We start from the raw sequence: 13,237 nt of genomic DNA, 5'->3' as shown, positions 1-13,237 counted from the left end.
GTTCATCTTTTAGGGCGTATGTAACTGCCAATTGATTCCTAACAGTTTGCTGACCTGTTGCACTACTTCTGCACAAAAATGCGTCCCCCTATCTGAGGAGATAATTGTCGGTACCCCAAATCGAGGTATTATTTCATTTAATAATACCTTAGTTACTTCCCTTGCTTTATTTGTTCTACAAGGGAATGCTTCTGGCCAACCTGAAAAGGTATCCATAAGTACTGATAAGTACCTGTACCCTCCTTTTCTTGGAAGTTCAGAGAAATCAATTTGCCAATGGTCTCCCAGTACACTTCCTTTTCCAATACTTCCTAACTGTACCCGGTTACCTGTTTTGGGGTTATTTTTAAACATGTTTTACACTGTTGGGTTACTTGTTGGACTGTAGTATACAAATTTTTCCCTATTAATTTCTGATTTAAAAATTTATACAGGGAGTCCGCTCCCCAGTGTGTCCTATTGTGTTCTTCTTTAACCACCGCCCATATCTGTTTAGCAGGGATTATAATTCTGCCATCACTTCAATAGTCCCACCCCTGGGATGGAATTTGTCCTCCTAATCCCTCTATTAATTCTTCATCAGCTTTAGAATACTCAACATTTTCTTGGTCACTCAGGTTTCTATTTCTGTTATCTGGAATTAAGGCTAAAATCTCTTGCATTCTCTCTGCTGCCTGATTAGCTTCAGAGTCAGCCAACCTGTTACCTCTTTCCTGGTCAGTGTCACCCTTCGGGTGCCCTCGGCAGTGCACGATGGCAACTTTTGCTGGTAGCTGAACAGCTTCTAATAGTCGAAGGATTTCCTCAGCATATTTAATCTGCTTCCCTTGCGCAGTTAGTAGTCCTCGCTCCTTCCAAATTGTCCCATGAGCGTGGACAACTCCAAAGGCATATTTGGAATCTGTCCATATATTTATCTTTTTCCTTTTGCTAACTCCAGAGGCCTAGTTAGGGCAATGGCTTCAGCCTTTTGAGCTGATGTTCCAGCAGGTAGTGATTGAGACTAAACTACTTCGTCTGCTGTTGTCACCGCATACCTGGACTTTCGAATACCTTGTCCGACAATGCTGCTTCCATCCGTGAACCAGGAGTCCTGTGCATCTTCCAGGGGTTCCTCTTTCAGATCTGGTCTGCTGGAGTACACAGTCTCTATGGTTTCTAAGCAATCATGTACCGATGGTTCAGAGACTGATCCGCTGAGGAAAGAAGCTGGGTTCGTAATATTAGTTACTACAATATTAATATTCTCTGATTCAATTAGAATGGCCTGGTATCGTGGAAATTGGGATGGGGAAAGCCAGTGGTTCCCTTTTTGTTGCAGTACAGCTGATACTCTGTGGGAGATCGGTACTGTGATCTTTTGGTCCAAGGTGAATTTTCAGGCTTCGAGACCACCGCCGCCACAGCTTGCAGACATCCTGGCCATCCTTTGCTTCCCCCATCCAGCTGTTTAGCAAAACAGGCCACAGCTCTTTTGTAGGGTCCCAGCCGTTGAGCTAGGATCCCGAGCTATGCCTTGTCTCTCATAAGAAAACAGCCGGAAGCGTTTAGTAACATCAGGCAGGCCCAGAGCCGGGGCCTTCGTTAGATCTTGCTTAAGTGTCTGAAATGCGTTTTGAGCTTCTTTGGACCAGATCAGTCGGGTGGGGTTGTTTTTCAAAAGTTCACATAAGGGTCTCACTATTATTCCGTAATTATAAATTCATAACCAGCACCAACCTGTCAGTCCCAGAAAGGTCCTGAGCTCTTTCATCGTCTGACGGAGGGGAGTCCTGCAGATGGCTTCATTCTGTTCTGGTCCAGACAGCTTGCATCCAACGTAGGTTACCTGTTGCCGCACCATCTGAGTTTTCTGTTGAGAGACTTGATACCCATTTAATCTCAAAAACTTTAACAAACTGATAGTCTACTGTATACAGTCAGGTTTTGTTTCAGTTGCTATTAATGTCATCTACATGCTGTAAAAGGGTTCCATCTCTGGAGGGCGGGTTCCATGCTTCAAGTTCTCGTGCTAGTTGATTTCCAAAGATCGTTGGGCTGTTCTTAAAACCTTGGGGTAACACTGTCCAGGCAAGCTGGGTTTTTCTACCCGTGGTAGGATTTTCCCACTCAAATGCAAATAAATTCAGACTCTCTTTGGCTAAAGGCAGACAGAAGAATGCATCATTTAAATCCAATACCGTAAACCATACTTGCTACCACAGGGTGTATGCCCCTAACAATCTTATTCACTTCTCTTAAATCCTGTACTACCCAATAAGTTCCACCTGTTTTTTTTTTTTATTGGTAACAGAGGAGTATTGTGTTCTGATTCACACTCCACTAGTAGTCCATACTGTAAAAAGTTACCTTGTTTCCCCTCTTTTTTATTTCGTTTTTCTGTTGCTTAACTTCTAAGAACTTTGCTTCTTTTTTTTTCTCTTCATTTAGAGCAGCAGCTAGCAAAGCAGCTTGTAACTTGATACCTTTCTGTTCTAATCACTTTACACAAGCCTCTGTAAAATCCAGAGGGGTTTTCCTTTGGATTGTTTTTTTTTTTCTTTTCAATACCGCGTGAAACTTTTCATCTCCAATACTTTTTAACTGTCCACAAAACCGCATCAATTCTAACAACATATCATAATTCAATTAATTGTTTGTGAGGGCATCACCTCCCTCCGAAGCTCCTGTTACAATAAAATAACTTCTCAACTTCTCCACCAATCGGTTAACACAACACACACACACACACACACACACAACCTAGAAGTGATCTTTTAAAATCCTTCTGTTCACGAGCTGTATCACCCAAGTACAACAATATATACAGGCAAACCACTTCAGTTAACATGCTTATATACATAGAGCTCTTTCAAAACAATATATACAGTATATTGAATACATACCCCAAAACCAGAGTCCCTAAATGATCGATCAATGCCAAATAACTAGAGAACTTGTAACCCCACAATATGTACCAACTTCTAAGTATTTTAAAACCTATCCCCAAATTCCCAATTCAATTCCTAAATCATGCCGATTTTCTTTAAGCAAACCAAACCCCATACATTATTAAGATGTTGTCAAGTGAGGGGTCTCCCCCTACTTTTCCCAATGTTGCCATCTAGATCCTGGGAGAGACTCTCAAAATCCCCCCCACGGGAAGACCCTGCACTGATACTTAAGAAATCAGAAACCACGGCCCCGATGAATCAGAGTTCAAATACAACAGTCCCAAGTCAAAAACCGGAAATCAGCAGAACATACCAAACGTTTTTTTCCTATTTTTTTCCTCCTTTTTTTTTTTTTTTTTTTGACTTATTTGTCTTTCACACAGAGGCTTCATACACAGTCACACAAGCTTTCCAATGTGCTAGAGTACATCCTAAGGGGCTTTTCTTTAAAATACCACTGCTTTGCTGTCCCCCATTTTACTTTGTTGATTCTGTACTTCTGTTAGTCTTTATCTTAACAATTTTAATCTGTCGTCCCCTTCTGTCCCGCTCTGACCATGTTCCAAAAATGTCACAATTAATATTCTGGTCAGGAGAAAAGAGGTTCACCGTGCAAGGTTTTTTTTTTTGGTTTGGTTTTTTTTTTTTGGTTTTACGATGCCTGATGGGTACGTTAACAAGCCAGTATCCGAGATATCCGATATCCGAGTTCAATACCAACAAATCCGTATCGCCAGAAGTACAACTTAAGCGGGTTTCCTAAGTGTACCAATACCAAAAGCACGTTATTACAGAAGTGCAAAGCACAACCCGTGCCTGCACCAACGTACCAAGACGTACACCCTCAGGCACTAGTAGCCTGGTGTACAGCGTCAGCGTAGGACGTCTCCTACGACTTGTGAGAACTCTCCAAATGACCGGTCTCACATACCAAAACAGAGAAAGAAAGGAAAAAAAAAGAATACCTTTACTCGTTTAGATGGTCCTTGTCTGGTCCCGCAGTGATCCGAGTGAGGCGAGGAGTCCCTCTGGGAACTCCCGGGGGTACCCTAGGGAGTCCTGTTCTCAGCGGGTCCTGCAGCCCAGCAGAGTGGGTCCCATCTGGGGTGCCAGAAATGATGCCGTGAAAATCCGGAGTTGAAGACTCAGTAGTCGGCAGACTATGAAGCAGGTATTCTTTATTACAGCACTGGGCACACGGGGGATCTCTCCTCCAAACGTGTGCCCCGAAGAGACACAGTTACTAGGTATTTATGCTGTGTTAACATACATATTCATTACATTTCCAAGAAATGTTTATCATAGTAATGGCTTTTCCAAGAATTTATTAATATGTGATAATGTCCATCGCACATGTTTGTTTGGTGTCTCTCGGCGGGGGTCTTCAGATTATCCTGCAGCCTCCTTATCTCTGTAGTTTGCATCCCTGTTCTCCCAAGGCCCAGGCGCTTAAACGGATTATTCAGGAGTCCCTTGTCTTGCAACCTTCCCAATTATTCACAAAGAGCCAAGACTTGTTTCTGACCACCTGAAGTGATAACATCCCCTACATGTTACATTTGTCACATTTACAGTTATCAGCACGGAGACTCGTTGGGTGCCTGGAGTGCCCCGCGCTTGCTCTGCCACCCATTTTGTCTCCTGATGAGATGGGGAATGCGTGGGGGTCTGAAGCAGGGTCTGTCGTCCCACTAATGCCGAGCTCGGGGTTGCAGCGCTGTGCTCGGGTGCCTTTCTGGAGTGGGGGTTCAGAGCGGGGCGCTGCGCTGGGCTGGAACCCTCTGGCCTGCTTTCCTGGTAAAAACGTGTTGATTCAGCCGGTTCTGTCTGCGGCTTAAAGATGGCCTGGGCACGCAGAAAGAAGATCTTGGATTGATGGCATGCTCAGCTGACAGATGAAGTGATTCACCGGTGATCCTTCGTTTTCTTCCCATGTTTCCCAGCTAAACAAATTGAACTCTCTAAATCTCTCACTTTTAGGCATCTTCCCCGTTCTTCAGCTGGTTTTGAGACCAACACATTCACTCTCTGATGTCTAAGCAACTGCTGAAGGATGCAGACACGGGTGTTGAGTGCTGTCTTGCTAACGAGGAGGTAAGATCACCCTCCTTGCTCCTGTTTGCGTGTCACACAGCCATCAATCATCTCTGCTGTATCACCAGCTCTGGTCGAGACGCTCGTTCGTTAGGACCCTCACTCCCTTCCCTATGGCCAGAGCAACTGCCCTCTCCTGCAGAAAAAGACCGCTGTTCTTCTCCTCAGCTGCTGGCTTTGCCTGGAGCTGGCTTACAGCGGTGGGTTTGTTTCAGGGGACTCAGCCTCTCGAGCAGTCTGGTTTTCTGCAGCACTGGCTGCTCTCATCTTCATTGCTCGGCCTGCAAACTGCTGGGCCTTCTGCAGGTTTTGTCAGCAGCCGTTTTCTGGTCAAGTCTGGGGAGAACCCAGCCTGGATGCCGGGCCTGTTCCTGCTCTTTGCAGAGCTGGCTGCAATTACACGTAGTTGCTCTTGGGTCTGATGTGGGAATCATTTGTCAAGACCTTTGTAACTTTTAATCCACCCAGTGTGTGCTTTTTTAATACTTTCTTGCACTATTTTTTTCTCACACTGTCCTGAAGTAATAAATCAGATGTCCTCCACAGCCCATCTCCGTTATCTGGGTGCTGTTGCCTTTTCAGTGGAACACTGAATTTCTCCAGAAGGGGATTACGTTTGTATCCTTTAATTCTGTATCGATTGCATCCCCTCAAATGTCATGATTTTGCTTGTGAACAGCTCTGTAGTTATGTGGAAGAAGTTGAATAGTTGCAAATACTAATTTTCTTCCAGCCTCCTGGAATTTCTCCAGGTTAAGAATAAATCACTTTTAAGGTCAGAGTGCTGGAGATTTTGTCCAATTCCGGTTTTAGCATCTTTCACCAAATGTTGCTCTGATGTAAAAATTTCTGTTCGTGGTGCATGACAAAGTAATCTTGGCCATCTTCGGAGGGCTGAAAGATGTCTGATGCCCCGTGCTAGAGCAGCGTCCAGCAGTTCTCGCTGTGCGCAGCGTTTGTACCGCTTTTACTCCGCAGAGCTCCGGGTGGGCCTGGAGCGTCGCTGGGTGTTGTTCGTTGTTACACTTCGCGGTGTTGCCAGCCAGGAGTTTACACTGATCTTTCCTTTTTACTGTTAGGATTGCAAATTTATATTGGTTTCTGTCTAATATCCCTTCTAAACTCTTTGACAGATAACTTTTTTAAACTGGAGTTTCCTCTCCCAGTAACACTGCAGATACATACTCCAGTGTTTTCTGCCCCCAGAAGGGAGATGTTTGGCCTCCCGAAGGGACTGACCCCAGTCCGTGGAACAGTTTGAGCACCAGGTTAGGAGTCGGCTGTTCCTTCGGTCGCAGCCTCTGTAGCCTGGGCCTGCAGCGCGGCACTGCTCGGGCCAGCCCCTCTCTCAGGCTGTCCTGTCTTCAGAGCAGGGGCAATCGCAGTTGCCCGTTTCTCAGATTTGGGCTGGGCGATTCGTTGCTGTCTCGAGACAACTGGCGTGACCCCGTGGAGAGAGCGGTTTGTGGGCTGTGGTCAAGGCCAAGATCACTAGCTCAGGCTTGAACGAGGCTTGGCCGGCCCCGCGCAGTTAAAATAAATCGTGCTGTTAGCGCTGGGGCGCAGCCAGCAGCGCCCATAAAATTTTGCGGGAGCTTAGCTTTCGATTCACTGTGTTTTGGAGGCTTCAGCCTGAAGTGTAAATGTTTCTATTAACATTTGAGATAGAGAGCGCCGCGAGTTTCTCTGCTGCTCGGGCGTAGCTTTGGCAGCGCGTTCTGTTTGTGCAATGGCAGTTAATGGCTGCTCTTTTTTTGTAGCGGACTTCTCAAAAGCCTGCGGAGGAGACGTAGGAGCTTCAAGCGGATTCTGGCAGCTGGAGTTTCCCGATAACAGGTGACGCTACAGACATGGTTGTGTGTTGGTTGTAAAATTCTGGAGTTTTCGGACTCTCTTGGTTCGATGTTTGCACTGTTCAGGCTGAAGCTGATCAACTCATGAGTATTTGGGGGTTTTGTTTGTTTTTTAGATAAAACTATTTGACCACCATGAGTTGGAGTTTTCTGATCCGTCTGTTAGAGGAGATCCACAATCACTCAACCTTTGTTGGCAAAATCTGGCTGACAGTGTTGATTGTATTTCGGATTGTCCTGACGGCTGTGGGAGGAGAGTCCATTTATTACGATGAGCAAAGCAAGTTTGTGTGCAACACGGAGCAGCCTGGCTGTGAGAATGTCTGTTACGATGCTTTCGCTCCTCTTTCGCACGTGAGGTTTTGGGTCTTTCAGATCATTCTGGTCACCACCCCGTCTGTGATGTATTTAGGCTACGCGATTCATAAAATTGCCCGGATGGTGGAACACAGCGAAGCCGACAGAAGAATCAGAAGCAAAAGCTTTTCCATGCGCTGGAAACAACACCGTGGCTTGGAGGAGGCTGAGGAGGAGCACGAGGAAGACCCGATGATGTACCCAGAAATAGAGCTGGAGAGCGAACGGGAGAATAAAGAGCAGCAGCCCCCTGCCAAAGCAAAGCATGATGGCAGGCGGCGAATCAGTGAAGATGGGCTCATGAAGATTTATGTCCTGCAGCTTCTGGCCAGGACTACATTCGAAATCGGCTTTCTCATGGGTCAGTATTTTTTGTATGGCTTCGCGGTCAGCCCCGTGTTTGTGTGCAGCAGGAAGCCGTGCCCGCACAAGATCGACTGTTTCATTTCAAGGCCAACCGAGAAGACCATTTTCCTGCTGATAATGTATGGGGTGAGCTGTATGTGCTTACTGCTGAACGTCTGGGAGCTGCTCCATTTGGGCTTTGGCACAATCCGGGACACGCTGAACAGCAAGAGAAGAGAGCTGGAAGACTCTGGTACCTGTAACTACCCTTTCACTTGGAATACGCCGTCTGCTCCTCCTGGCTACAACATCGCGGTCAGGCCGGAGCAAATGCAGTACACTGAACTGTCCAACGCCAAGATGGCCTACAAGCAGAACAAAGCCAACATAGCTCAGGAACAGCAGTATGGGAGCAACGAGGAAAACATTCCTGCCGACCTGGAAAATCTGCAGAGGGAAATTAAAGTGGCTCAGGAGCGCCTGGACCTCGCGATCCAGACTTACAACAACCAAAACAACCCCAGCACTTCCAGAGAGAAGAAATCCAAAGCCAGCTCACACAAAAGCAGTGCCAGTAGCAAGTCAGGAGACGGGAAGAACTCTCTTTGGATTTAATGTTGGCTGAGTTTATATCTTGTGGTTTTTGTCCCAGTTTATCATAACCAGCAACCCCTTGAATAATGGCTTCCATTAAGTAAATATTTGACACTGTTTATTTCAGGGATACCGTTGGCTAGTGATCCAACCTCTCAGAAAGGGTTTGTACGCATATTCTAGGATTATAGAACTTTATTCTTCTGTCTTCCGAGTCAGGAGACAAATAAGTGTATTTAAATCATTCTCATTGAACGGTTTATGCTGTATGTACAGTACTATAGTACATTTATTATGCACAAGTTTTTGTATTTGTACACTGGATCTCTGACGTTACACTTTTTTATATTAATGAGGAGAAAGCAATGGGTAGCTGTTAGCATTTTGCTAGTTTTGTTGCTGTAGTCTGCCGTTTGGTCGTCGTTCTTCCTTGTTTTCAACGTAAAACTTCCGATGCTGCGTTTCACAAGTGCCTTGACCATTGCAGACAGCGCGGAGGAGTCTGGGGTCACCCAGGCAGCCACGGGTGCCAGTCACTGCGCAGCAGAGCGGGCAAAGGTTTGGAAAACAGCTGTTAGTGGTGCTCTTGAGCCTGTCTTTTACAAGAATGGTGTGCTGCTTACAAAATGGAAGTGTCGTGCTATGGCTGTTACATGCTACAGGGGTTTTTTGCCCTATGGAAAGTTATTTACAGGAAAAATGTTGATGTGTGAGAGTGCTTGTGTTCAGAGTGCCAGCCGTAACGCGGGCAGCGCTCCGACCTCCCTGCAAGCTTTGTGCAACAGGAGGGAAGAGAGGCTTCAAACTCTTGTGAAAGATCCTCCCAGAAAAGTAAATAGAAATTACTGGATTCAGTAATTCCACATGTTTATGTGATATCTATGGAAATGGATGTTTCTGAGGTCTGTGGTTACGTAAGGCCCCGCTCCCCAAGGGCAGGAGGTAGTTACAATACCTTTTGGATAAGATTTCTGTCTCCTCCAGAGTAATCCGGGTAGATGGCGTCATGGTAATTTTATTTCTCCGTGCATTGCACTCGAGGAATAACCTTCCTCCCCCCGCCAGGACACAGGAGCTGTCAGTAAGAGTTTTTACAAAGCCCTTGCTGAATATCAGTGATATTGCCTTATTCCAGACCCCTCTTCCTTCCATTATGTCTGAGGAATTTAGTGCAGACAGAACAATATCTGTAATTTAGATTTCTGCTTGAGAGACCAGTCAGATTTGGCAGTCTGTGGTTTTGGCATTAAACTTGAATTTATAATTAGAAAAAGGAGAATGCAGTATTTACTGCCTTTGGCGATGTCTTTTTGGCAAGGACGCACATTCATGTTGGAGAGATGCTGATAAATCTGTATGCTTTCTGCTCCTATTTATAATGTGTTCTGGACCTTGCTCCGCGCTCTTTTTTTTTTTTTTTTGCTAGGTTTTTGTGCGTTTTAACGTATTTGGGGGCCTGTTTCGACCGGGGCTGTTGTGTTTCGAGGCTACCTCCGTCCTTAGTGCCCGTGTTGCAGCCTGGTCGGGAGCAGGGTGGAGAAGTCGGGCTCCCTGGGAGACACAGGTAGACCCCTGCTCCGTTCCTGTCCCGCTGAGCCCCCGGCGCAGGCTTTACCTTGAATTGAAACTAAGGGGAGAGGAGCGCAGGCGGGGAGTTACCCTCTGCCCAAGCACTTGCTGGGAATAGGTGTTTTGGTGGCCTGTTTCCAGTCTGTGGTCACTCTGGGGCAGCAGGCAGTCCCGGCGCAGAGCCCAGCTGTCTCTCAGCCCTGCTGGAGGGAGAGGCCAGCGAGCCCAGCGCGAGGTCAGCGCCGCGTCCCCTGCAGCAGCGGCGTCTGGCAGCGAGCTGGCTTTCGGGCTCTCTGTTTAGCAGCGGCTCCTGGCCCCTGCGCCGGGACAGGAGCCACCCCTGACTGTCACACAGAGAGGCTTGAGGCTGGTGTCGTCGGGTGACGCAGTGAGCCCGGGCAGGGACAGCTAGCCGGTGAGATGGGACTGGCTGCGCGGGGCGAGTTTATTAATAGCGCTGCTCTAATTAAGCAGGAGCCTGAAGAGAAGCAGGCTGCCTGAGGACGGGCAGAGGGCCGCTGCCCGCAGAAAGCTGCGAGTGTGGTGGAGAAGCCGGGTGGCAAACACGTTGCCTGAAGGTGCTAGGGACGCACGCTTGGCGCGTGGAGGTGCACGGAGGTGCGCGGCTGCGATCCACTCGGTGTCTGCCGCCGCGCTGCGGTGTGCTGCTCGGCCTCCCCGGAGGGCTGCGTTGCTCTTAACGCCTCGCGGGGGGTCCGGAACAGCCTTTCGCCAGCCGAGTGGCAGGAAGGGCAGATCCTTTCCCCTTGCTGCTCTCTGTGCAAACGGCAGCGATTTCTTATTAATGGCTTAGAGCGAAATCAGTTCGTGACAGCGGCTTCGCCCGCGGTTTGTGTGAGCCCTTTCCCAATCAACGATCTAAACCGTCACCCGCGTAAAGCTGCCGTCTCAGGCCAGTCCTGTGAGCTGCTGTCCCCACGGTCAGCACTCCCGGCGGTGAGCACAGGGTGGAGAACATTCCAACCCCAGCACTGAATTCATTCCGAAAATGCAAAGTGATGAAGCTGTTTCTGTTACTGGTTTTTTCTTTTCATTTTAATTGTATATAAAGTGCGTGTTTTCTTTGAGACTGAGTGTGTGTTACTAGTGGAGGGTGTCTGTCGAAGCTCTGAACGTTCATGTCTGTGACTCTGTTCAGTTTCAAAGCAGCGGGCTCAATTTTTCCTTTTGAAGAAATGATACCTGCATTACTTTAAAATGCTCTCTTGCTTTGGCTTAATGTAGGCCATTCCGAAATAAACGTTCAGAAGGGACTTCTGGACAAAAAGCACTGAGTGTAACTTGGGTTTGTGTTGTCAGTCTCTGGTTTTGGATGCGGTTTGGAAAAAAAGAAAAAAATCTGTGAAATCCAGTGGATTGCTCCAGTCTGAGTGAGGTGGCTCCTTCTTTCCAGCAGCAGAAGATGCTCCGAGTGTGGGAGGGAGGGAGAGGGGTGTTCTCATGATTCGCCTCAGAGCCACAGCTTGGAACTCCTATAGCTTGGGCCTTGATTAGCGAAAGAGCGAGCCGGTTAGAAACTGAGCGTGCCGTTCTGCGTCCGCGCTGCTCTTCAGGGACAAGAACAATTGCGTTAGAGAAAGAAAAACCCGCCAACCCTGGAAGTCAGGCCGTGGGAAGGGCAGCGCTTCAGGAAACACGGCTGGCTGCGTCTGTGCGTGTGGGTGAGCACGCGGATCCTGTGCAGGGAGCTGTGCAGCGGTTGCTGGCCTAATTCAGCTGCGGCTCTCGGAGGAACAGACGGGAGCTGGCGGCCCGGCTCCCTTTGAAACTTGCAGCTGGATGCCCGTCTGTTTGCCGTCACAAAAGATGGCGTTTGTGAGTGTCCCGTGCTTTCCCCTCGTTGCGAGTTTGGCCTCAAAATTGGAAATACGTCCAAGGAGGCATGGAGCGGTTTGCCGTGTCACGCAGCTGAGAGACAGCGAGGAGCGAGATGCGGTCGGTGGTGTGGGCTTGGGATAACAAGCTGTTTGTCCAGAGTGCAAATCCAAAGCAGCTGTGCAGACCCGGGCAGCGCTGCTCCCGCCGGCAGAGCACGCTGCGTCCCGAGCCCTGGCCAGGGCGGTCGCGACGGAAGTCGGTGACGGTGCCCGAGGCGGGAGCCAGCGGCCATGGCTGTCTGTGTTCTCCCAGCTGCCGGATTACCTGGGGTCCCACGCTCCCCGTGGGCTGCGCAGCGCAGCGGGGGTCGCCGGCTGCGTGCCCGGGCAGCGTGACGCCGGCTGGAGCCGCGCAGCACACGTTGCGGCACGGGGATAACCGGGGAGGCGCGGCGGGGCCTGGGCTCCTGCTGCCTCGCCTCGGCCGCTCCGGAGGACACTGAGCCTCGCCGCTGTCTTCCAGCGTGCGATGGTCGCTGCGTGAGTCGACGCAGCGGCTGCGGGCAGCCAGCTGAGCGCGTGCTGAAGTGTTCCAGAGAGCAGAAGCCTTCGTATCACAACAAATTTGCAACAAGAAATTCTGAAATGCCCCAGGCGTTTAACCGTAGCTGAAGAAGACGGGTATGGCTGCAGCGCTCTTCGCCTGGGGTCCGTTCCGTGGGGAATCGTCTCACAGAAGCCGTCGTGTGACGGCTGTGTTTGGTCCTGTGCTCAGGAACGGGCCAGCATTAGAGCACCCCGACGTCAAAGCCGGGGTCATCTCCCGTCGCCCCAGGCTCGGTCCAGCTGCTCCCTGCAGACGCCTGGCGCTGTCCGGGACGCCCCGGGTGCGTGGCGTGGCCCCCGCTGCTGCGCCAGGCGGGAGCAAGCGTCTCCCGGGGCTCCTGTGCCGCGTCTGTCCCAGTGCCTGAGCCGCGCTCCAGCAGCGCCGCGCACCGAGCCGCGCTCCCGGCCGACGGCCCCACCGTGCCTGCCTCTGCTGCAAGGTGAGGAGACCGCCGCTTCTTTCGTACTGGGTGTTGCCAATACAGGTTCGATCCGCTCTGGGTGGCAATTTCCCTCTTGGAAGGAAAGGGTTGGGGACTGAATATTGGCGCCGACTGTTCCTGCCTGTCGTTCAGCTGCGATCTCACAGCAGCTACGCCGTTCTGCCGGCTCGGTTTGTGAACAGCGCAGGAGCTCGTGACAGCGGGCGTGTGGCCGGCCGGCCGCGAGGCCACGTTTGGGAGCTGCTGATTGCCGAGACGCGCTCGTTTGCTTTCGGGGCGCCCGGTCGCTGCGAGTCGGACGTGCCGGGCTGGGCGCGGTGTGCGGTTGCTGTGAAGCCGCTCCGGAAGGGCTGCTCCGCTTGCCGTGGGCTGCTCACGGTGTAGCTGGGCGTAATCCGCCTTTCTGCAGCGGCCTGGAGAGGGGCTCTGGGGCGTCTGCTCCTTCGGGGCTTGCCGTGCGTTTTCTCTGTGTCGGAGGAGACTTCAAGTACCAGCTCGTCATTCCTTGGGAAGTGGCATTTTGTTTTCTCCAGCGTGACGTCATCGTCGTCGTGTCAATTCCATGCTGACAGCTGGGGAAGAACGCCTGGGAAGCGCGACGTAAC

At 49.9% G+C, this 13,237-nt stretch overlaps 1 protein-coding gene across 2 annotated transcripts in view; it reads left to right on the top strand.

Annotated features, from left to right (window-relative positions):
* Positions 1–10,966, top strand: part of GJC1 (gap junction protein gamma 1) — a 38,308-nt gene extending 27,342 nt beyond the window's left edge. The window contains exons 2-4 of one of the 2 annotated variants that reach the window (XM_075443854.1): positions 4,914–5,027; positions 6,788–6,863; positions 6,997–10,966. In XM_075443854.1, coding sequence (XP_075299969.1) covers positions 7,016–8,197 — 1,182 coding nt within the window. In that variant the 5' untranslated portion in view covers positions 4,914–5,027; positions 6,788–6,863; positions 6,997–7,015 and the 3' untranslated portion in view covers positions 8,198–10,966. The remainder of the gene's footprint in view (positions 1–4,913; positions 5,028–6,787; positions 6,864–6,996) is intronic. The other variant, XM_075443855.1, reaches the window with a different exon arrangement.
* The last annotated feature ends 2,271 nt before the right edge of the window (positions 10,967–13,237 follow it).

Source organism: Opisthocomus hoazin, chromosome 26, assembly GCF_030867145.1.
Source record: "Opisthocomus hoazin isolate bOpiHoa1 chromosome 26, bOpiHoa1.hap1, whole genome shotgun sequence".
NCBI classification, from domain to species: domain Eukaryota; kingdom Metazoa; phylum Chordata; class Aves; order Opisthocomiformes; family Opisthocomidae; genus Opisthocomus; species Opisthocomus hoazin.
The sequence above is the reverse complement of the archived record's forward strand: the minus strand, read 5'-3'. Positions and strand labels throughout refer to the sequence as shown.